The sequence below is a fragment of the Oryctolagus cuniculus genome, chromosome 17 (genome assembly GCF_051225735.1).
Source record: "Oryctolagus cuniculus isolate XC-2025 breed Fujian yellow rabbit chromosome 17, ASM5122573v1, whole genome shotgun sequence".
In the NCBI taxonomy this organism is placed as follows: domain Eukaryota; kingdom Metazoa; phylum Chordata; class Mammalia; order Lagomorpha; family Leporidae; genus Oryctolagus; species Oryctolagus cuniculus.
This window is the reverse complement of record NC_142883.1, coordinates 52,458,744-52,479,735: the sequence shown is the minus strand read 5'-3', so window position 1 is coordinate 52,479,735 and position 20,992 is coordinate 52,458,744. Positions and strand designations below refer to the sequence as shown.

Sequence of the window (20,992 nt, the reverse complement as noted above, 5' to 3'; positions counted from 1 at the left end):
AAAAGCCACTGAGTCACTGTGTTTCTTTGTTGTGGCACCTGAGCCTTCACCCTGACTCAGCTCACCGCCAGGGACCCCCAGCCCCAGCACCAAGTGCGTCCTCAGGAGACAAAGTTCCGCATCAACACCTCGTCTATACCAAGTGAACCCTGCGCTTAAAGGTTATACCTGTTTTATTCTGCAAGTGTGATTTTAAGAACTCCTGAAATTGCTTTTCCTTATCTGAGAATGTTTCCAAGAAGATTGTGGAGGGAAAGAGTGGGACGCTCCTTGGCTCTGGGTTTTCCCTTCCTCCCCAGCCTGCTGGGTGGTCTGCAGGGAAGGGATTGCATGCACAGAGATGTCAGTGTCACAGACCGGCTCTGTCAGCACCGCGCCGTTTCCTGATTTGGTTTTGGGACACTGTTTCGGGGAACATTCCCCTGTCAGAGCTGCACGTCAGGAAAAATATGGGGCATGCTGATGGGCGTCAGCAGGCTGGACTCCAGGAGATAAGGAGGCAAGAAGGAACTGGAGGGTCACCTGGCCAGCTTTTTGGAATGGTACAAAATCATCTCTTGCTGATGACTGTGCCGTAAATTCGAGTTCGCAGGGCCGGTGCTGTGGTATAGAAGGGTAAACCTCTGCCTGAAGCGCCAACATCCCACATGGGCACCAGTTTGTGTCCCTGCTGCTCCACTTCCGATCCAGCTCCCTGCTAATGGCCTGGGAAAGCAGAGGAAGATGGCCCAAGTCCTTGGGCCCCTGCACCCGTGTGGGAGACCTGGAAGAAGTTCCTGGCTTCTGGCTTTGGCCTGACCCAGCCCCTAACCACTGTAGCCAGTAGGGGAGTGAACCAGCGGATGGAAGATCTCTTTCTCTCTGATTCTCCACCCCCACCTCGTACACTGCATCTCTGCCTTTCAAATAAATAAATCTTAGAAAAGAAAAAGGAGCCAGCATGGCCATCAGAAACCAAATAATTATTAAAAAAAAAAAAAAAACAAACCAAAAAACGGAAAAGCAACCATTTCCGTAGGTGGGCAGACAGGGCTCATACGGGCGCTGAGCCTGAGCCTGGTGCCATCTCGCACCCATTTGCCTTTTGCTTCTCGCTTGTCCTTGCTACAGAAAGTAGCCCTGAGCTGGGTTGAGGGCCTCATTGTCCTGGACTCAGCGGAGCGGGAGAAGCCACACAATTGCTGGATACCCATCTTCATCTTTCTTCCGTTTCCCATCCCTCGGGGCTGGGAAGTCGCTGAGGTGGAAGGAACTCAGGCCTGCTTATTCATATGAAACACTACGTGCGTTTCTACATGAGCAGGCCTGTCCTCGAGCTAATCCAATAACTCAGGGTCCAACAGAGGGGCCCGCCCTCCTCGGAACCTGCTAAATTCTCTCCCTCAACACCCCCTAGGGCCCTCCCCCCTGCACTGTGCCCTGGGCCTCCTCGTCCAGTGTAATGAAAATGGGACTATGCGTTCTACAGCGATGCACCATGAACTGGGGACTTCATGTCTGAGGTTACTTCAGAAACCCTGTGGAAAGGGAATTCAGAGGCAGGCATCTGGCCTCGTCATTAAGATGCTGATTAATCCCGCATCAGCGCTGCCTGCTAATACAGCCCCTGGGGGGCAGCAGCGACGCTTGAGCAGCTGGGTCCCTGCCACCGTCAGGGAGACCTGCAGCGAGTCCCTGCTCCCAGTTTCAGCCCAGTGCAACCTGGGACCACAGGCATGTGTGGAGTGAACAGCAGATGGGAGCCTTTTCCTTGACTTCCAAATGAGTAATATTTAAAAGATAGCCAGAAATGAGCCGTAGGTTAAGGGCTGCACCCACTTTTCCTGTGGGTTTCAATGGAACTCCGGCAGTTTTTCATCATACGTGTTTTCCATGAACTCTCCGGAGGCCCCCAGATGTCATTTTCTTCCCTAATGCTGTTTTTTGGGTTAGCTTTGCTGAGAGGTGGGATGGAAGTTTTGTAAACATGGCTTTTTTCTTTTCTTTGCCAGGACGCTGATCTCACGCATTTAAAGCGCCCAGAGTGAGGACACTGGCCACACACGGCCAGCTGATGCAGACTCAGCTGGTAGGAATCCCACCAGCGCACCCTGACGGCAGCTTCTGCTTTCAAAGGAGAACACTCCTCCAACAACCACACTGTTACTCAAACTTTTTACACAATAACTTACTCTTTTTTATTAAAAGTATATTTTTTCCAATTACTGGAATAACACATACTTGCTTTAGAAAATTTAGAAAATACAGAAATGTATTTTAAAAAAATAGCGAACATCCATAATTCCGTTACCAACCAGAGTTCGTCAAAGCTCACTTGAACTCCTGGGATCCAGTCAGAGCCCATCTTCCAAGTACTCGTGTTCTCTCCCAGAGAACATCACACATACACACAGAACGCATCAGAAACAGCCAACAGAATGTGGTTTCTCTACGAAGTCGGTGCCTACAAATATCTTCATTTCCCACATTCCTGTGAGTCACAGATTCTAATACAGGCTACTACGTGTTTATTAGAATAGTAACGAGAGGAGGAAGAAGATGATGGGGGCAGGGCCTATCTCCACACCCCCCCTCGGCCCCTCACGCTGCCAGGAGCAGAGTGTGCACTTTTCTTCCGTGCGGGGGCCTTCTCAGTCTTGGGGGCTGTGGCGAGGCGGCGCGGGAGGGCCTGTGAGGGAATCAGAGTTGAGGAAGAGAAGAAAAAGTCAGCATCGTGGGGAAGGCGAGGCGGGAGCCGAACCCCCAGGCGTCCACGCTGCACCAGGCGGGGGCTGGGCCTGCAGGGGTGGAGGTGGCGGGGATGGTGCAGCGGAAGGACCTGCTCAGGGGCCCTGTCCACCCCTGCTCCCTGCCCAGCTCTGCCTCACCTCTTTCCGGGGCATCTCACCCAAGCGGGAGTCTGTGTTCCGTCTGGGGACAGGATCCCCTCGGCCATCGGTCCTGCCGTGCAAACCAGGGCTGTGAGGACAGGGAGCTGTTCTCCCACCCCCAACCCTACCCAACACTGCATGCACGGAAGAGCTGCTCGCCAATTCTGTCTCCTAAGAACCAGGATAAACGCACTAGGACTGGGGATCAAATCGGGGAGACCTTAATGTTATACTAGACAGCCAAATCCTGGGCGTCTGAGTTTCAAGCTGCAGGACAAAAAGAGGGGAAAACCACAGTAGAAAGACAGAGAAAAGGGGCCGGCGCTGTGGTGTAGTGGGCTAAGCCTCCACCTGCAGTGCCGGTTCGAGTCCCGGCTACTCCAGTTCTGATCCAGCGCTCTGCTATGGCCTGGGAAATCAGTAGAAGATGGCCCAAGTCCTTGGGCCCCTGCACCTGCATGGGAGACCTGGAAGAAGCTCCTGGCTCCTGGCTTCAAATTGGCCTGGCTCTGGCTGTTGCAGCCAATTGGGGAGTGAACCAGTGGGTAGAAGATTCTCTCTCTTTCCTTCCCTATTTGTTACTCTGCCTCTCAAATAAATAAAAAATATTAAAAAAAAAAAAAAGACAAAGAGTTTTGTTTTGAAGAAAAAGGCAGTTAGGGGTGGGCCTTATGGCACAGCAGGTCAAACTGTCCCTTGGGACGCCTGCATCCCCTTGGAGTGTCCGGGATTGAGTCCCGCCTCTGCTTCCGCTCCCATGCACACCCTGGGAGGCAGCAGGTCAAGTGCTTGGGCCTCTGCCACCCATGTGGGAGACCCAGATGGAGTTCCTGGCTCCTGGCTTCAGCCTGGCCCAGCCCTGGCTGTTGCAGGCATTTGGGAAGCAAACCAGTGGATAAAAGACTCTCTCTCTCTCTCTCTCTGTTGCTCTTTCAAGTATATGAAAATAAACATTAAGAAAAGAAAGACAGCAGTAGAGAGGAAGAGACGGAAGGGAGCAGGGTTCAGTGAGAGAAGGGGACCTGGGGGTCTGCATCTCACCCCCCCCCCCCCGAGGAAGACAAAAGACTATGCAGTGTGCACCACACAAGCCACCTGCTCCATTCTTCCCCCCCGCGCACCGTCCCGCCCTCCTCCCTCCCAGGCTCATACCCGCCGTGTTCCAGCCTCTTCAAGTAGAGCAGCAGGTCCTCGGCAGGCAGAGCCCCCCAGCCCCGAGCCTGGTACAGTCGCAACAGCTGGGACACCTCCATCAGCTGCTTCGGGGATGCGAGTCCATCTCCACCTGGGGTGTGTCAGTATCGGTCCTCACCCGAGGGCCGCTTCCCCCAGCCTTCATCCCACCTCCCCAGGACCCCCCTAAGTCCAGCTCCGGGCTCCACATCCCCTCTTCTCTCCCTGGGAAGCCAGGACGTGCTCACCTCTCTCTGGGGAGCCACTGCTAGGACCACTGCCTTGTGACTGGGAGGACGGAGGTTCATGGGCTCGGAAAAGACTGGACGCCATGGTCAAGGGGACTTTAGTTTTATGGACAGGGGGTGGAAGGCGTGGCACTTGAGGGGCATCCTCCCATGCCGGGACAGTCCGCGCACCTAGCAGAAAGAGACCCATGAGTGAGGGCCGGCACCAAGAGCTACCGTCCTGGGAAACCAGCTCCCACCCTCCGCTGGCCCCAGGCCCTCCCTTCAGAGTTGGGACTCACCAGACTTCGAGGGCAGCAGGTCAGTGGGGGGGTTTTCGTGGCTCTGGGGAGCTGTCTCCAGCAGCTGGGGGGACAAGAGAGCAAAGTTCCCTAGAGGACCGATGAGGGCGGAGGCCAGTATCCAAGGGAGGCGGAGTGTGAAGCGAGGGCTAAGATCCAGGAGGGAATCACACAGTAGGACTGAGATACTATGTAAGGAGTGGAGACAGAGCACTGGTCCTGAAGAGAAATGGAGCCAGAGCCCCGGGTGCTGGAGTAGGGGGAGGCGGGAGGGGAGGCGGCGCACACAGGGAGGAGGGCCTCACCTGCTGCAGGAAGTTCTTGAGGCCCTCCAGCTGGGAAGCCGGCGGCGGCAGCCCTTGCTTCAGGAAGCCATCGCCGTCAGACCCAGGATCCTCCTCAGGGAACGGCCGCTCCGCCCCGTGGTCGCCAGGGAAGGCCTCGAGGGCCGAGAAGGCCCCGGCTGGAGTGAAACGGGGGTGGGTGGGTGCGCGTGCCTTGTTAGGTGGAAGGGCTGCCCCACAAACCAATTTACCCAATGCCCAGGGACCGAGGGACGTCGGGTGGGAGCCAATGGGAGTTTGAAAGAGCTGCCGAGGGAAGGGTTCAAGGTGACTGGGAGACAGCGCAGCTGAACTCTAAGAAGAGAGTTGTGGTGTTCCAACTTTAAACAAACACCCCTCAGAGAACAGAAATGATGGACAGACATGTGTGGCCCCCTTCTATTATTAGTACATAAAGAAAAACTTTTAAACTGTGATATAACTGATTCCTCCTCCTTAGTCTGACGTAGGTTGGCACGTGTGTGCCACACAGAACACCACCCAAGTCACAGCTGGCTATCCTGGGGTGAACACTAAACCCGATGTCAGCTGATCCAAAGAATGGTTACCAAGCCTCTAACTGAACCTAGGATTTCTGTGTGAATGTCTGGGATCCTGGCTAGAGGCAGTGCCATGACTGACTGGTGCGAGTCAGGTTATGAGGAGCAAGAACGTCCAGGGAGAGAGAGCGCTGGTCTAGCAAGAGAAAGGCGTGGGCGTGCAAGGGGAGGCCATGAGCGCCCAAGGACAGGAGGGTTGGCAGCCTCAGCTCCTGACGGCACCCCAGTGCCCAACTCCAGCTCTCGTTGAAGGAAAGCTAGGTGGGAGGGGGCCGCCTCATGAGTATAGGGCGAACCCCAGTTACCTGTGGGCGGAGTGAGATCTGGCTTGGGCTCCAGGGGCTGGAAGGAATGCTGGCTGTGCGAGGGGGGCCCCAGCAGGAGGCTGAGATCTGAAGAGGGGCTGCAGAGAAGAGGCGGCGCCCCCGGAGGCTCCTCCCTCGCTTCGCGGCTCTGCTGCAACACTGGCTTCAGGGCCACGGCCACGGGGGGCACGGGCCAGAACCTCCTGTCCCCCTTCTCTGGTTCCTGAGGCCCAGGGCTGGCGGGGCAGGCGGGAGGAACCTGGCCAAGAGACAGATGCAAGGACCAAAGCCCGATGGGTTTCAAGAGGCGACACGGTACAGATGTGCTAAACAGATGTGCTAATAAGGTTAAGACATCAATAGACCTTCTTTACGAGGGGACTGGGTTGTATCTGTCAAATTTCTATCAAATATCCCGCTGCTCATTGCTGATCTATTTCTAGGAATTTTCTAGTACACAAAGATACCTTCAGGCAGTGCTTGGCTGAATAGAAGCTATTACAGCAGGGTACAAAAGGCAACCATTTGGTGGGGGCAGCGGGCAGGGAGGCAGGGGGAGGCACTGGAGACCTGCAGAGGTTGCTTCTGCGGAGGGGAACTGGGAGACTGGGGTACAAGGACAGAAGAAGGTAAATTTTCTCTCTATACCATCTTGAGCAGCTTAGACTTTTAAAAAATCATGTGGATATTATTGTGTGTGTGTGTGTGTGTGTGTTATTACCTATTGCAAAAAGTGCTTACTTATTTGCAAGACAGAGCTAGCTCCCATCTGCTGAGTCACCTCCCAAATGCCTGTAATACCTGGGGCTGAGCCAGGGCTGGAGCCAGGAACTGGGAACTCCGTCTGAGTCTCCCATGTTGGGGAAGGGATACGCACCTGCTGCCTCCCATGGGTGTGCATTGGCAGGAAGCTGGAATCAGGAGTGGAGCTAGGACTTGAACCTAGGCACTCTAGCATGGGATGTGTCCTAACCTCTGCACACCAAACACCCACCTCCCCCAGAATATTTTAGCTAGTAATAAAAATTTCATAATTAAAAGAAGGGAGTAGGAGACAGCAACACAAGAAGGGCCAGGGTAAGACTCCCTACCCTACTCCAGGGTAGGACTTAGTGCCAATTTTTGGATGAACTTGGCTGTCATTCCCTAAAACTGGTACAAATCAGTCATCACCTCTCGGGACGGGGAGACGGGGCCAGCCTGGGGGAGCTGCGGCCAGGGAAGAGACTCCTTTGGTGAGACAGTCACTCTTGGGGAAAGTCCCCGCATTTTTTCCCCTGATGTAGGCCCCAGGAACTCAGCACTTCCCTGGAGAGGGAGAGGGAGCGGGACGTCCAGAGGAGGGGCTCTGAGACTTGGCCGGGGGCACTGCATACCAGCAGGTCGGCAGGCGGGAGGGAGGCCCCGAGCAGCTGGCTGGCCTCGTCCCAGTGGGCCTGCAGCATGGCCTGGAGTCGCTCCACCAGCTCCACCCGCTGCTCCTCCAGCTGCCGATTCCCACTCTGCAGCTCCCGCACTCGCGCCTGCTCCCGGGCCAGTCTGTGGAGGGGAGAGAGGGGTAGCACAGGGCCTTTATGAAAGCAGAGGCTTGGAGGCTAGGAAGGGCCAGGGTGGACCGGCAGGCATGGGAAACTCTGAAAGCAGCCCGGGCCCACTTGAAAGCGGGCAGACCTCCCGGGGTGCACTTCTTCCGCAGACGCTATCCGGGGTCTCGGGGGATCCTCCGGGGCACAGCACCTGAGCTCGTAGTCCTGCGCCACCTGCTGCTGTCTTTCCTCGCGCTCTGCCATTTCCACCTTGAACTGAGCCAGCTGAGTGGCCAGTTCCTGCTGGTGCTGTCCGTTGAGGTCCTGCAGCTGCTTCCTGTGGGGACACAGGTGAGAGAAGACTGAGACCAGGGACAGGAGTGATCACGTGAGAAGGGCCAGACTGTGGGCACGGGAGACAGTGAGAGACCGAGCACTGTAGGGCACAGCACAGAGACAGGACGGAGCTGGGGTCTCAGACACAGAGGCTGAGATGAGCATTTATGAGAAAGTGATTTTTTTTCCCTTTTGTCCCCCCAGAAACCTTTTATTTAAGGAATACAAACTTCCTGCATTTCATAAGAACTTTAGGAACACGGTGATTCTCCCCACTGTACCCGCCCTCACCCCTCTTCCTCCTCCCTCTCCTAGTCCCATTCTTATTTTTTACTAAGATCTATTTTCAATTCACTTTATATACATATGATTAACTCTATACTAAGTAGTATGGAAAAAAAACTGTTCCTCAACAATTGAGACAAAGGCTGTTCAAAGTCACTGCATCCAACGTGTCGATTTCACACACAAGTTACCTTTTAGGTGCTCTGTTAGTTATCACAGATCAGGGGGAACACTGGCTTGTTTCACTAAGTATGAGGTTTTCCAGTTTCATCCATTCTGTTGCAAATTACAGGAATTCTTTTTTTTTTTTTTTTTTTTTTAAATAGGAAAGTGATTTATTTAAGAAGTGTTTCCATAGGGGAAGGGAGTGAGGGTGAAGAGAGGTGAAACAGATGGGAAGGAGGCCCGGAGGACGCAGCTTGGAGCTACCCCAGCGGGGAACTGGGAATTCTTTTTTTTTTCCCAAAAACTTATTTATCTATTTATTTATTTATCTGCAATAGTTATAGAGAAGGTGAGGCAGAGGCAGAGGTAGAGGCAGAGAGAGAGAGAGAAATCTTCCATCTGCTGGTTCACTTCCCAAATGGCTAGAATGGCCAGGGCTGGACCAAGCTAAAACCAGGAGCCAAGAGCACAACCAGGTCTTCCTTGTGGCTGGTAGGGGCCCAAGCACTTGGCCATCTTCTCCTGCTTTCCCAGGCACATTAGCAGGGAGCTGGATTGGAAGTGGAGCAGCTAGGACTCGAACCGGCACTCATATGGGGTACTGCAGGTGGTGGTTTTACCTGCTATGCCACAGCACCAGCCATGGGAACTGGGAATTCCAGTCCCATGCCCTTCAGCAGTTTGTTAAGGGCTGTTCCCTAAGGAATGAGAATTCCCAGGCACTTCTGCCTCTCCCTGAGCACCTGACGGCGGCCTTCCCAGGAGGGGCTTTTTCCTGGCTGACAGGAGTGAAAGTCCACTGGGAGCCAGCAGATTAGAAACCAGAAAAGGGACATGCCAGATGCTGCAGCACAGTGGGTTAAGCCACAGCCTGCGACGCCGGCATCCCCTATGAGCACCAGTCCAGTCCTGGCTGTCCCATTTCTGATCCAGCTCCCTGCTAATGGCCTGGGAAAGCAGCAGAGGACGGCCCAAGAGTTTGAGCCCCTGCCACCCACGAGTGACCCAGATGGAGCTCCAGGCTCCTGGCTTCAGCCCAGCTCAGCACCGGCCATTGTGGCCAGAGATCTCTGTCTCTCCCCCTACTCTGTAACTGTCTTCCAGATAAATCTTGAAAGAAAGAAAAGAAAAAAGAATGAAAAGAAATAAAATATCAGTAAAGGGAGCCAGCGCGCTGACAGCAGCCCGTGTCGGGGAGAAGTGGCACGCGGCAGTCCTCAGGCACCTGTGATGCTCCCTCAGGGAGGCGGCCTGCCGTATGCTGCTTTCTTGAGCCTGCGCCAGCCGCTCTGTCACCCGCTGCTCCAGCTGCACAGCCAGCTCCGACTCCATCTGGATCCGCTGGCTTTCATACCGGGCCTGGCGGTGAAGCAAGATGGGACGAGTCAGCTCAGCTCTGCTGGGACTGGGAAGAGGTTCGGGGAGAGGCCAGAGGCAGGAAGAACAAAAATTCTGCCACAAGGAGTGAGAGAGGTTCCCTTTGCTTTTAAACCACGAAACACCTTATCTGAACACAAAAGAAAAAAATGACTTTGGGCAAAAGAAATACAATTTTCACCAAAAGAAATGTCTGACAGAGCAATCAAATCCGTTCTCTGTGTCTGAGAGGACAGCCTGGCCCCTGGCACAGTGCCCACAGCCAGCAGGCACGCAGTGAGCCACAGCCCCGCCCTCCCAAAGCAGCGTCCAGAACTGCTGCGTCCACCTGCCCCTCATACTCCTGCTTTCCAGCTTCAGGGCTTCCCTGCAAAGAGTTTCATTCTTTTTCTTTTTTATATTTTTTTAAAGATTTATATTTTATTTGAAAGGCAGAATTACAGAGAGAGAAAAGGAGAGACAGAGAGAGGGGTTTCCCATCACCGGTTCACTCCCCAAATGGCTGCAATAGCTGAGGCTAAGCCAGGCCAGAAAGCCAAGAATCAGGAGCTTCTTCCACGTCTCCCACATGGGTGCAGGGCCCAAGCACTTGGGCCACCTTCCACTGCTTTCCCAGGCCATAGCAGAGAGCTCAATGGGAAGTAGAGCAGCGAGGACTCAAAACTGGCACCCATATGGGATGCAGGCACTGCAGGCGGCAGCTTGACCTGCTACGCCACAGCGCCGGCCCAGAGCTCAGTTCTAAATCCACTGTGGTGAAGGCTCAGTCTTTCCTTTATGTGATGTCACTGCAACACCGACACGCTAGGTCAATTCTTCCCCCCACAAACGTTCCTCCTTCAGCTCCCACGATGCCACATCGCCTTGTTCTCACTGCTCTTCCTCCAGCTGCCCATAAGGCGGAATGTTTCCTGGCGTTCTCTCCCTGGTCCTCTTTCCCACTGTATGCCCACGTTTGGGTCACTGATGATTCACATGTGTATAATAAAACTTTCGGCATTTAGGCCAGGTTTTTTGCTACCATTTATATCTTAACACTTCTCATAAATCTCTTTAGTCTACACCTTTCCCCCAAGTTTTAAGTCCACGCACCCAGCTCTCTATGGCTACACCCCAAATACAGCACATCCTGAATTCAGCTTATTTGGTTTTCTACCCTCAAAGCTGTCATTATTGTACCTCCTGCCCCAATGGCACTGCTCCCCACTGAAACACCCAAGCTCTGTGACATCTGCAGTCATTTTTTACTCTTGTTACTTCTTTTCCTTTTTAACTTTGTATTTATTTATTTACATCTTATTTGAAGGAGACAGAGAGAAGGTAGATTTTTTTCCATTTTTGGGTTTATTCCCAAAATGCCCACAACAAACAGGGTTGGGTGAGGCTGAAGCCAGGAGCCCTGGACTCTATCCAAGACTCCCATAAGGGTGGTAGGGACCCAAGTACTTGAGCCATGATCTGCCGCCTCCCAGGGTGCACATCAGCAGGCAGCTGGATCAGAAGCGGAGTATCTGGGACTTGAACCAGGCACTCTGACATGGAATATGGACATCCCACACAGTGCCCTAACTGCTGTAACAAACACCACCCCTCCTCCTACTACTTTTTTTTTTTTTTTTAAGATTTATTTTATTTATTTGAAAGGCAGAGTGACAGAACAGGAGAGACAGAGAGATAAACAGATCTTGTATCCACTAGTTCACTCCCCAAACAGCTGCAATGGCCAGGGCTTGGCCAGACCAAAGCCAAGAGCCACAAACTCCTTTCGGGTCTCTCACATGGGTGGCAGAGGCCCAAGCACTTGGGCCATCTTCCGCTACCTCCCAGGTGCATTAGAAGGGAGCTGGATCAGAAGCAGACTCAAACCGGCATCCAATACGGGCTGTGCGGACTGCAGGCAGAGCTTACACACCGTGCCTCCACACCGGTGCCTCCTCTTACTTCTTAACTCCCTTCCAACGGGTCACTCATTCTCCAGCTTGACTTGTTCTTAGGAACCCACCAATGTGCCCTTAGCACGTGTTACACATTAAACCTGCCCACCTCTGACCCTCCTGCTTTTCTCAGGAAAAAAAGAAAAACAAGCAAGCAAACAAACCAGGCCCCTAAAGGTCAAAACTCTAGTTACAGGTAGAACTGAGTGTCTTGGTTCCCTCTCCAGTGCTCCTTCCTCTGCAATGTTGCGCCTCCACCATGAGCTTTAACCCTTTCCTCTACTCCAGGAATCAGCAACTGGCGCCCAATCCAGCCCTCCACTGCCTGTTCTTGTAAACAGTTTTGTTGGAGCACAGCCATGCCCATTTGTTTACATACTGTCCATAGCTACTTCTGAGCAATAACAGCAGAGTTGAGGAGTTGCAACTGACACCATCTGACTTACAGAGACAAAAACAGTTACTGTCTCACCTTTTACAGCAAAAGCTTGCCAACTCCTGCTCTAGTCCATGGCAAGGACCTGACTGGCTCGAACCGAAGAGTCACTGTCTTAGCTAGGTAGAAAGTGTTTTTCTAAGTCCAGTTACATTAGGGCTGGCATTATGGCTTAGTGTAAGTTTAAGCCACTGCCTGTAACATCAGCATCCCATATGGGCACTGGTTCGAGTCCCACTTGTTCTGCTTCCGATCCAGCTCCCTGCTAATGCGCCTGAGAAAGCAGCAGCAGAAGGCCCAAGTGGGAGACCTGTATGGAGTTCCAGACTCCTGGCTTCAGCCCGGCCCAGCCCTGGCCATTGTGTCTATTTAGGGAGTGAACCAGAGGATGACGATCTCTCTCTCTTTCTTCCTCTCTGCCTTTCAAATAAATGAAAATAAATCTTTTTCAAAAAATCTAATTCTGTCCCACAAACAACTTGTGAGCACTATGGTGTCCTGTGCTATTATAGGGATGCACCAAGTAAATGAGCACCACCGCCTGGGCCTCTGGGCACCCAGAGGGATGAATGCCATTCAGGTCCTGGGAATTCCACAGCAGCCTGCCGACTGCAGTCGGGGCCCTGAACAAAGTGCTCTCCTGCTTAGAGCAGTCAATTCACCAAGTGTGCTGTCACCTCTTTTAAAACAACATAAGGTATATTTAATAGAATTTCGTCTACTGACTCCCCAAAGTGACACTAGCTCAATCCGACACGCTATGGGGAAACCGTCACTCAGCGAGAACTGGCTCTGAGTTCAGGACAGAGTGTAACCCACACTACACAGGAGCTGTTTGTGCGGTTTGAATGTGTCTTCCAAAAAGCCTGTGTTGGAGATGTAATCCCCAGTTCAACAGTGCTGGGAGTGGGGCCTCACGGTGGGTGCGTGGGCTCCGGGGGCTCTGCCCTCATGAATGGATTCGCGGGATCACAAAGGCCTTTGAGTCTGCAGCTTTGATCTTCGGCTCCCTCACCGAGCTGTGACTCAGCAAGAGGCCCTCACAGATAGGAGCCCCTGACCTGGACTGTGAGCCTCCAGAGCTCTAAGAAATGGTTTTCTGCTCTTCAAAACGGCCCAGTCTCAGGCACTGTGTTACAGCAGCGTAACAGACTAAGCCACTGGAGTAAATTCCAAATACTGGAAATGGGGCCTCTCCCAGGACCCCTCAGTGGCCACTCTGCCTCAGACCTACTTTCCTCAACCAGAAAAAGTGGCCTCAAGAGCCCGCGCCTCCGACCTGCACCAGGCTCATTTCCAGCTGCAGGGCGTCTCTCTCTCTCCGAGCCGTGTCGAGCTCTCCTTCCAACCGCCGCACCTCGGACTGCGCCAGCGCCAGCTGCTGCTGCGCCTCCCGCGCCGCCTGGGCCTCCCTCTGGCTGCTTCCCTAGGGGAGAGAAATCACACTCAGGTACAGACTTCATTCGCCACCCCCTGGTCGCCTCCACCCCCCAGCTCATCACCCCGTACCCTAAATAACGATCATCGTCCTGTTCCCCATCTCTGTTTAACTTCACTCCTGGGCCTTTCACGTACTTGAAGCCTCCTCGCTCCCCCGGGCCCTCAGCCTTATCTCGCACACACAGCCCTTGACTCTCTATCCCATGTCCTACATCCCATCCCACCTGAAGACTTCGCTCTTCACCTCGTCCCAGTCCCCAGCTCTTCCAACGCCACTGCTACCTTCTCCCTCTCCAGCTGAGCCTGGCCCTCCTCCAGCAGTGCCTGGCAGCGTTCCTTCAGCTGGCGCTCTTGCTGGGCCCAGCTCTGCCGCTCCTCCTCCAGGGCGACCTGAAGGGTCTCCAGCTTCCGACGCTCACTGAGCTGCCCAGCCCGAGCCTCATCCCGCTCCTGCTGCAGGGCACGGCTCCGCTGCTGCTCCACCTCCAAGGTCAGGGTTAGTGCTTGCCTTTCCTCTTCCTACAGCCTCAGAAAACCAAGATCTTTAGTCGACCTCAAGGAACCAGCAATCTGTCCCCTCCCCCTCAATCACTGTGCCCGCTGAGAATTATGCCTAGGAGTGGGCCAATGCTGTGGCATAGTAGGTTAATCCTCTGCCTGCAGTGCCAGCATCCCATATGGGCACCAGTTCTAGTCTTGGCTGCTCCTCTTCCAGTCCAGTTCTCTGCTGTGGCCTGGAAGAGCAGTGGGAGATGGCCCAAGTACTTGGGCCCCAGCACCTGCATGGGAGACCCAGAAGAAACTCCTGGCTCCAGGTTTCGGATTGGCCCAGATTTGGCCATTTGGGAAGTTAACCAGAGGATGAAAGACCTCTCTCTCTGTCTCCCTCTCACTGTCTGTAGCTCTACCTCTCGAATAAATAAATAAAATTAAAAAAAAAAAAAAAAAAAAAAGACAGGAGTTGACAAACCCCCCAAGATTACAGCACAGTAGATAAGAGCTCCTGTTCTAGAGTTAGGAGACGCAGGTCCAAGCTCAGCTTGAATCTTAATTCTATCATTCTTAGACACACCCCCTTATATGTAAAACAGAGATAATAACAGGATCTATATTGCAAGGGTTAAAGTAAAAAGTATTGTATTTAGCACACAGGCAGCACTTGGTACACAACAGCTATCACCGTTACCATCACAAGACATTCCACACAGACTAGAAAAATCCAACTTATAATCACGGACAGGCCAAGCAGTGACTCCCGGGGCACTGCTGCATTAGCCTGCTAAGGCCCAAGTGGCAGCACTCAAGCAGCGTGCGTGTGGCCTACAGCAGCAAGTTCCGAGCCTGGCTGCCAACTCACAGAGGTCATTTCATTTCCACTCTCAGAAATCTCCACCATTTCTGGCCTTGCCCTAGGTCAGAGCTTCCAAACCAGGCTGAACAAAACCACCTAGAAAAATTCTGAAAATATTTGGTTCCCTCAGTCCCTCCTGAATCACAACCTCTGGGAACAAGTTCCAGAAATCTCTATTTGAAAACAGGTCCCGGATGAGATTCCAGTACTCTACTGGAGATACAACTGGCAGTCTCTCACACTTCACTGGTGGCCGAGCTTATTGTAGAATACTGAGCAGAACTAGCGTTCTAAGAAACACACTTTGGGAAGCACTGCCCCAGTGCAAATTCCGTTATCAACTCTCACACTCCACCGCCCGCCCGCAGCTCTCTAGAAACGACAGCTTCCAACGGAATCAGCGCAGCGCAGCCTTCTCACCAGCGTCTCTCTTTCCTGTTGCCGCAGTCTGGCGGCTTCCTGCTCCCGCGTCAGGGCCTCCATGGCCTCAGAGAGGCTCTGTTCCAGGCGGGTCACTGTCTTTCCAGGAGAGAGGAACAGAGACAGATGAACAGGCGGAAACTCACTCACACCGTCAACTGAATGACTTGGGGGCCAAAGGGAAGAGGAGACGGCATGATGTGAGGACAAGTGGAGGCCATCAGTGACGCAAGTGTGTCGGCAGGAACAGGGAAGGGAGAGGAAGAGGGGACAAGAGTCAGGGTGGTTACTGCAAGGCTGAGGCTGGTCTGACGGGAGCCCACTTGTAGAGCTCCTCCTGCCCCTTTCCACGTGCAGACGCCACACGGGCCAGGTCGCTCACCTCCTGCTGCTTACTCCTGGTGAGCTCTGCCACCCGGCGCTCCTCTTGAAGTCCTCGAAGCACCTCCGCCCTCTCAGCCTCATGCCGGTTCCAGCCTTCCACCACACGGGCCAGAGTCTCAGGAGAAACAAATAAAATGAAACTTTAGAACAACTTTTTGGGGAGTGAGCATTTGGCCTAGCATTTAAGATGCCACTAGGGATGCCAACATCCCATCTTGGGGTGCCTGGGTTCGAGTCCTGGCTCTGATTCCAATTCCAGCTTCCTGCTGAAGTGCACCCTGGGAGGCAGCAGGCGATGGCTCAAGTAGCTGGGTCCCTGCCATCTAAAAGGGAGACCCAGACTGGATCTCCACTCTCAGCCTGCCTCAGCCCACACCGTTAGGAACATTTGGAGAGTGAACCAATGCATTGGAAGCTCTTTGTCTCTGTGGCTCTCAAATTAAAAATAATAAAAATAATTTCAAGGTTGACAGGCACTTTCTCCCAGGACACATCCACCCCTTTGCTCAGCTGCTAGCAGACACAGAGAAACACTGGCTGGCTACTCCCTTACTCAGTGCTCCGTGGAGGGACCCACCCGCCTCTTGCTCCCCAGGCACCTTGTCCAGTTGCTCAATCATGACATCTTTCTTGCGGTCGGCAGCCACAGCCACGGCCAACTGCTGCTGAAGCTCTAGCACCCGGGTCTGCAGGCTCTGAATATGGCGCTCACAATGCTGCAACAAGGGGGAGGAGTCTGGGTGCTACCATCCTCAGTGCGGCCGAACGGTCCAGCTCTCTCAGGGGAAATGAGCTGGAGCCAGGAAGCCTGGGCCTCCGGAACAAGGATACGGTTTGGAGAGAGAGGAGCAGGAATTCTGGAGCAGGAAGCTTACGGTCCAAGACCTCCAACGCCTTCCTCTGCCTTCTCAGGAAGCCAGTGCTTAGCTTCCAGGCTCTTCACTCCCCGGGTCTCCTGAGGGAAATCCCCACAGACCTCCTAGCAGAGGTGCGGCAGCCCACCCTGCTGCGGAGGGAAGTCACTCCTGCCCTCAGAAGCTCCCTGGACACCAAGACGCAGCACAGCGAGCCAAGGGGACAACCTTCCACACACGCCCAGGCAGTTTCAAACAGGAGAGACGGTGCCCAAAGTGACAACCAATGGTTCTGTCCCTTCACGCTGTCTCTCCCACTGTCCCCTTTAGACATTAAGGCTGAGGCTCACTGAGATAAAGCTCTCATCACCAAGAGCTACAAACCCTTTGTACAAGCTGACAAATGTGGCTGTCCACACAACATACACGCATGGAGGGTTTCCACCTTGTCAGGAATATTCTAGACCAGAGGAAGCCAGTGTTGAACAAGATAAGGTACTGACCTCAGAGAGTTCAGGTTTTAGAGGGGAGACACAAACAACATATGAGGTGTCTTCAAAAGCTTCATGGGAAACGCCTATTACGGAGAAACCGTGTACAACTTGGAAAATTTTTGTACCCACGTACGCTTATCTTTTGAGTTCATTCTCCGTGAACTCTCTGAAGTGCCCTCGTGTATCAGAGTGATAAACTACACGACGGAAGTAAGAGAGAGAGCCGACTGACAACTAGAGGGCAGGTGCGGCCACATTAGCTGGGTGGTTAAAGAAGAAACCATGAAGAAGCATTTGGACCAAACCAGCTGTTAGGCTCTTAACCCTCAGCCCTCTTCAGCATTCAGGCTCCCGGTTTCCAATCTTTGGCCCTCAGGTCTTACCTTGCGGCGGGTGTGCTCTGAATCCAGTGCGTCTTTCAGGCCCTGGAAATCCGGGGGATTGAGCGGGGGCCCTGCCCGAAGGCTGGTATAGCGGGGGAACAGCTCCTCCAGGGCTTGCGCCGAGCTAGGTGAAGACAAGTCTGGCAGGGGCCGGGTGCTGAGCAAATCAGAATGAGGATGTTTGAGCCGGGACAGCTTTTGAGATCCACTAGCCCAGTGGTGAGATTTTATAAACAAAAACCTCACACCCAGAAAGGGCAGGCGATGTGTTCAAAGTCACAGCCTAGACAGCAACAGAGCTATAACTGCAGGGCAGGCGCTGTGCTGCAGCAGGTTAAGCTGCAGCCTGTGACGCTAGCATCCCATACAACCGCCTGTTCAAGTCCTGGCAGCTCCACTTCCGATTCAGTTCCCTGTCAGTGCCCTGGGAAAAGCAGTGGAAGATGGCCCAAGTGTTTGAGCCTCTGCACCCACATAGGGGACCCAGATGGAGTGCCAGGCTCCTGGCTCAAACTTGGCTCAACCCTGGCTGTTGCACTCATGTGGGGAGTCAACCAGCAGACAGAACATCTCTTACTCTCTCTAACTCTGCCTTTTAAATAAATAATCTTTAAAAAAAAAAGAAAAAGGGAGGAGTGGCGCTGTGGCACAGTAGGTTAAGCATCTGCCTGCAACACCGGCATCCCATATGGGTACCAGTTCAAGTCCTGGCTGCTCCACTTCCAATCCAGCTCCCTGCTAATGGCCTGGGAAAGCAGTAGAAAATGGCCCAAGTATATGGGCCCCTGCACCCGCGTGGGAGACCTAGAAGCTCCTGGCTCTGGATCGGCTCAGCTCTGGCCATTGAGGCCATTTGATGAGTGAAACAGTGGATGGAAGACCTCTCACTCTCTGCCTCTGCCTCTCTGTAACTCTGCCTTTCAAATAAATAAATAAATCTTAAAAAAAAAAAAAAAGAGCCATTAATAACACATAGGTCAGTGGTTCATTCTATAATGCTCCTTCCTCTATGTCAGGGGTTGGGAACACCCCACCCTCAGGCTGGATAAGGGCCACAGACCATTAGCCCTGGCCCTACCAAGGCAATCACAGGTGGGACATGAAACTTAATAAGTCTAGAGCAGGGTGATGAAGTTGATGACTGCGTTTGACCTGTGAATGATGTTGCAAATATCCAAATGGCAGCTGGCAGAAAGAAAGGTTCCCAGCCCTGTTCTCTAGCACACTCCCAGAAGCAAAAGTCTCAGCAGAAACGAAGCTGACTCTTCTGGGGGAAGGAGGACTGGAGGCTGAGACCAAGCCAGGTCCCAGGCAGCAGGTGCCCAGGTTCCTGAAGGAGTAACGGGGGCAGGAGATGGCAAAAGATGCAAACAGAGCCAGCCAACAAGCTTACTGGGTCCTTAAGAATCACGAAGGCAGCACATGGGGAACTGACAAAGAGAACTTTTAGATGTCCAAGAACACAACGAGACAGGAACGCCCCAGGGAGCACTCACGTGAGCAAGGCAGCCGTGCTGTCGCTGTCAAAGGAGTCCTCCTCCCGTCTCTCTGAGCCAGCACCTGCAGCAAGGGAATCCCCTGTGGCAGCCAGAGAGACCCCACAGCCGGGGTCAGGTCAGGACAGGAAAGAGAGACCACTTGAGGGTGAAGAGGAGTGTGCTTTCTTTGCCCCCCCCCCTTCCCGCCCCCTAACAGCAGCAGCCTCTTCTGGAATCTACCTCCGAGGTCTCGCTTTCCTCCTGCTTCCTCCCCCGTGCTCCCGCCCCTTACACCCAGGCTGTCCCTCACAGCTCAAGGGAAGCGTTACTCACTGTAGGCCGACTCCCGAGAGGCCTGCAGCATGGTCTGAAGCTGACCCCGAACACTTTCCATCTCAAAGATATGCTTAGAACCATCCTGGAAATAAACACAGGGAAATAATAGGCAACTGGTATAATCTATATTCTACCATGCCCAGGGTAGAAGTTTTACTCCAGCACCTGGGAGAGTGAGAAAAGCAAAACAGACCCAAAAAACAAGGCCTTAACCTTGAACCCAAGGGCCTGCAAAGAGCAGAAAGGAGTGAATCAAGTGGGCGGGTGTTAAGACTAAGGTGGCCGGGATTCTTGCCAAGTAAACAGCAACTCGTTCCAGCGAGGGCAAACACCCTGTCCACAGACCGTGTGGCCCATGGCTACCAGTTTTCAAACGCTGGAAGACCTGGGCCGTCTGAAGACTATGACACCTCTTCCATCCAACACTAATTACTACCTTCTGTGCAACGTGTGTCATTGATTAAACCGTGTTGTACTGATTTACGTGCCAAACTGTGAACCACACAGTCAAAGAGCTTTGGCGCTGCGAGGATCCTAGCATAGTCCGCCTCTATCCTGAAGTTCCCAGTTCCCTCCTGAGACCAGGAAACCTCGCCCAGACCCGCCACGCCCAGGTCCCAGCCATGGCACACCAGCCTGCCCCAGAGTGCAGGTGTCTCTGACAAAACACACCAAGGAGTTTCACAATTTTCCAAATTATAACGTTCCAGGTCATTCTCTGGCTCATAAACATTTGCTCCCAGGAATTAGCATGACTATGTACTTAAAGGCAATTTAAAATCTGGCAGCAGGAGTACAAATCTCAGTTGGCACATCTCGGCATAGCTGTTTTGTTTTTTCTGTCCCCAAACCAAAGACTCTGGTGTCTGGTCCCCTAAAGGTCTCCAAGACACATGCCCCTCCCTCACCTTTTTCTTCAGGTTGTTCTCCAATCCGACCGACAAGCTGCGGCTCAACTCTTGGGCCAAGCCGTCTACAGCCTCACCGGGAGGCAAGGAGGTGGAGGGTAAATACAGCTGGGCGCGGGCTGTGGCCTCGGCCTGACGGCTGAGGTGCAAAGACGCATAGAGCTGGGAGGTCACCTCCGAGGACGCCTGGTTCAGGCCAGGGGGCTCTGAAGACTCACTCAGGAGATCCTCCGGCCGGAGGGGTGAACTGGGGCTGGTTGCTGAGGCTGCCATGAGCACAGGGGATGGACACCCCGGGGCAGCACAAAGCTGGGAACTCCTGGTTCCACTTTAGCAGCGTCCAGGGGGCACAGTTCACAGACAAGGAAGATTTAGGAAAAAGGAGGAAGACCCCAAGCCCAGGGTCCTCGGTGAATAAGGGTATGGAGACTTTCTGGTTACAGAAAAGTTTTCCACAGGCCATGGAGAGGGCAAAGACCTCCCTTTCCCCAGCTCTCAGGAAGGGTGGGAGAGGAGAGCACAACGCAGAGGGGTGGGCGGAGGGGCAGCTGCGGGCCACAGCACCTCCGCAGGCCCGGGTGCCAGCTAGGAGGGCCGGAAGCTGCACATCAGCTCCGGCACCGGCACCGGCTACCCATGGTCAGCTCTCACACCCAGGCCCAGCAAGGGCTCCAGCTTCTGTCCGGCTGCCTCATGGGCGCCTCACTGGCTCCATTTTCAAGAGACGCAGGAACCTCACCCCGCCCACTTCACCGCTCTACCCAGGGTCAACTCCCTTGCAGAGCCCCTCTGACCCCTCCTGGCAAGAGAGCCATAGCAGGGCCCCCCAGAATACCTCCTCTGCCGCCCCAAAAGAAACCCCGGGAACCCTCAGTCACGATCTCAGACGGCTCTCACAAGCACGCCGCCCGCAAGCCTAGCCTGAGACCCTCGCCTCCAACCACCCCGTTCCGATTCCTCCCCACACCTCCGGTCCTCAGGCCTCAACTTGCCAAGGTGGAAACAGGGATTTCCCCCACCACTGAGCCCCGGCCCCAAAAGACCAAAGCCCCCTCCTCTCCCGCCGTCCTCCACACTCAAAACCGTTGGCAGCCTCCGCCCACTGCCCGCAGCCCCACCTCGCTC

At 53.7% G+C, this 20,992-nt stretch overlaps 1 protein-coding gene and 1 long non-coding RNA gene across 7 annotated transcripts in view; one reads left to right on the top strand and one right to left on the bottom strand.

The window, feature by feature from the left end:
- LOC138846203 (uncharacterized) overlaps positions 1-2,204 on the top strand; it is a 22,435-nt gene extending 20,231 nt beyond the window's left edge. Inside the window, exon 2 of the long non-coding RNA XR_011383655.2 lies at positions 1,992-2,204. This is a non-coding gene — a long non-coding RNA (uncharacterized LOC138846203). The remainder of the gene's footprint in view (positions 1-1,991) is intronic.
- Positions 2,153-20,992, bottom strand: CNTROB (centrobin, centriole duplication and spindle assembly protein). 6 transcript variants are annotated; one of them, XM_008270764.5, is made up of 19 exons: positions 19,868-20,992; positions 18,957-19,041; positions 18,642-18,723; positions 17,146-17,302; positions 16,014-16,130; positions 15,413-15,529; positions 15,031-15,129; positions 13,542-13,778; positions 13,099-13,245; positions 9,298-9,431; positions 7,498-7,623; positions 7,137-7,299; positions 5,761-6,019; positions 4,878-5,035; positions 4,573-4,636; positions 4,292-4,462; positions 4,023-4,155; positions 2,868-2,940; positions 2,153-2,668 (listed from the first exon to the last, which is right to left on the bottom strand). In XM_008270764.5, the coding sequence occupies exons 1-19, from the start codon at positions 20,138-20,140 to the stop codon at positions 2,555-2,557; spliced, it is 2,709 nt and encodes a 902-aa protein (XP_008268986.3). In that variant the 5' UTR covers positions 20,141-20,992; the 3' UTR covers positions 2,153-2,554. The 6 variants fall into 6 exon arrangements, with proteins under 6 accessions (XP_008268986.3, XP_008268988.3, XP_089173326.1 ...); XM_008270766.5 differs by having other exon boundaries at positions 18,642-18,705; positions 19,868-20,983; XM_070061370.2 differs by having other exon boundaries at positions 2,162-2,668; positions 18,953-19,041; positions 19,868-20,006.

What these genes read in the sequence shown, in the direction of transcription:
- CNTROB (XM_008270764.5), bottom strand. Translation starts at nt 20,140, where the DNA reads ATGGCAGCCTCAGCAACCAGCCCCAGTTCACCCCTCCGGCCGGAGGAT. An exon ending in CTCTCGGGAGTCGGCCTACA is followed by an intron (nt 18,724 to 18,956) that starts GTGAGTAACGCT and finishes TGGCTGCCACAG; the next exon opens with GGGATTCCCTTGCTGCAGGT. An exon ending in AAGAGGCTGGAACACGGCGG is followed by an intron (nt 2,941 to 4,022) that starts GTATGAGCCTGG and finishes TTTGCACGGCAG; the next exon opens with GACCGATGGCCGAGGGGATC.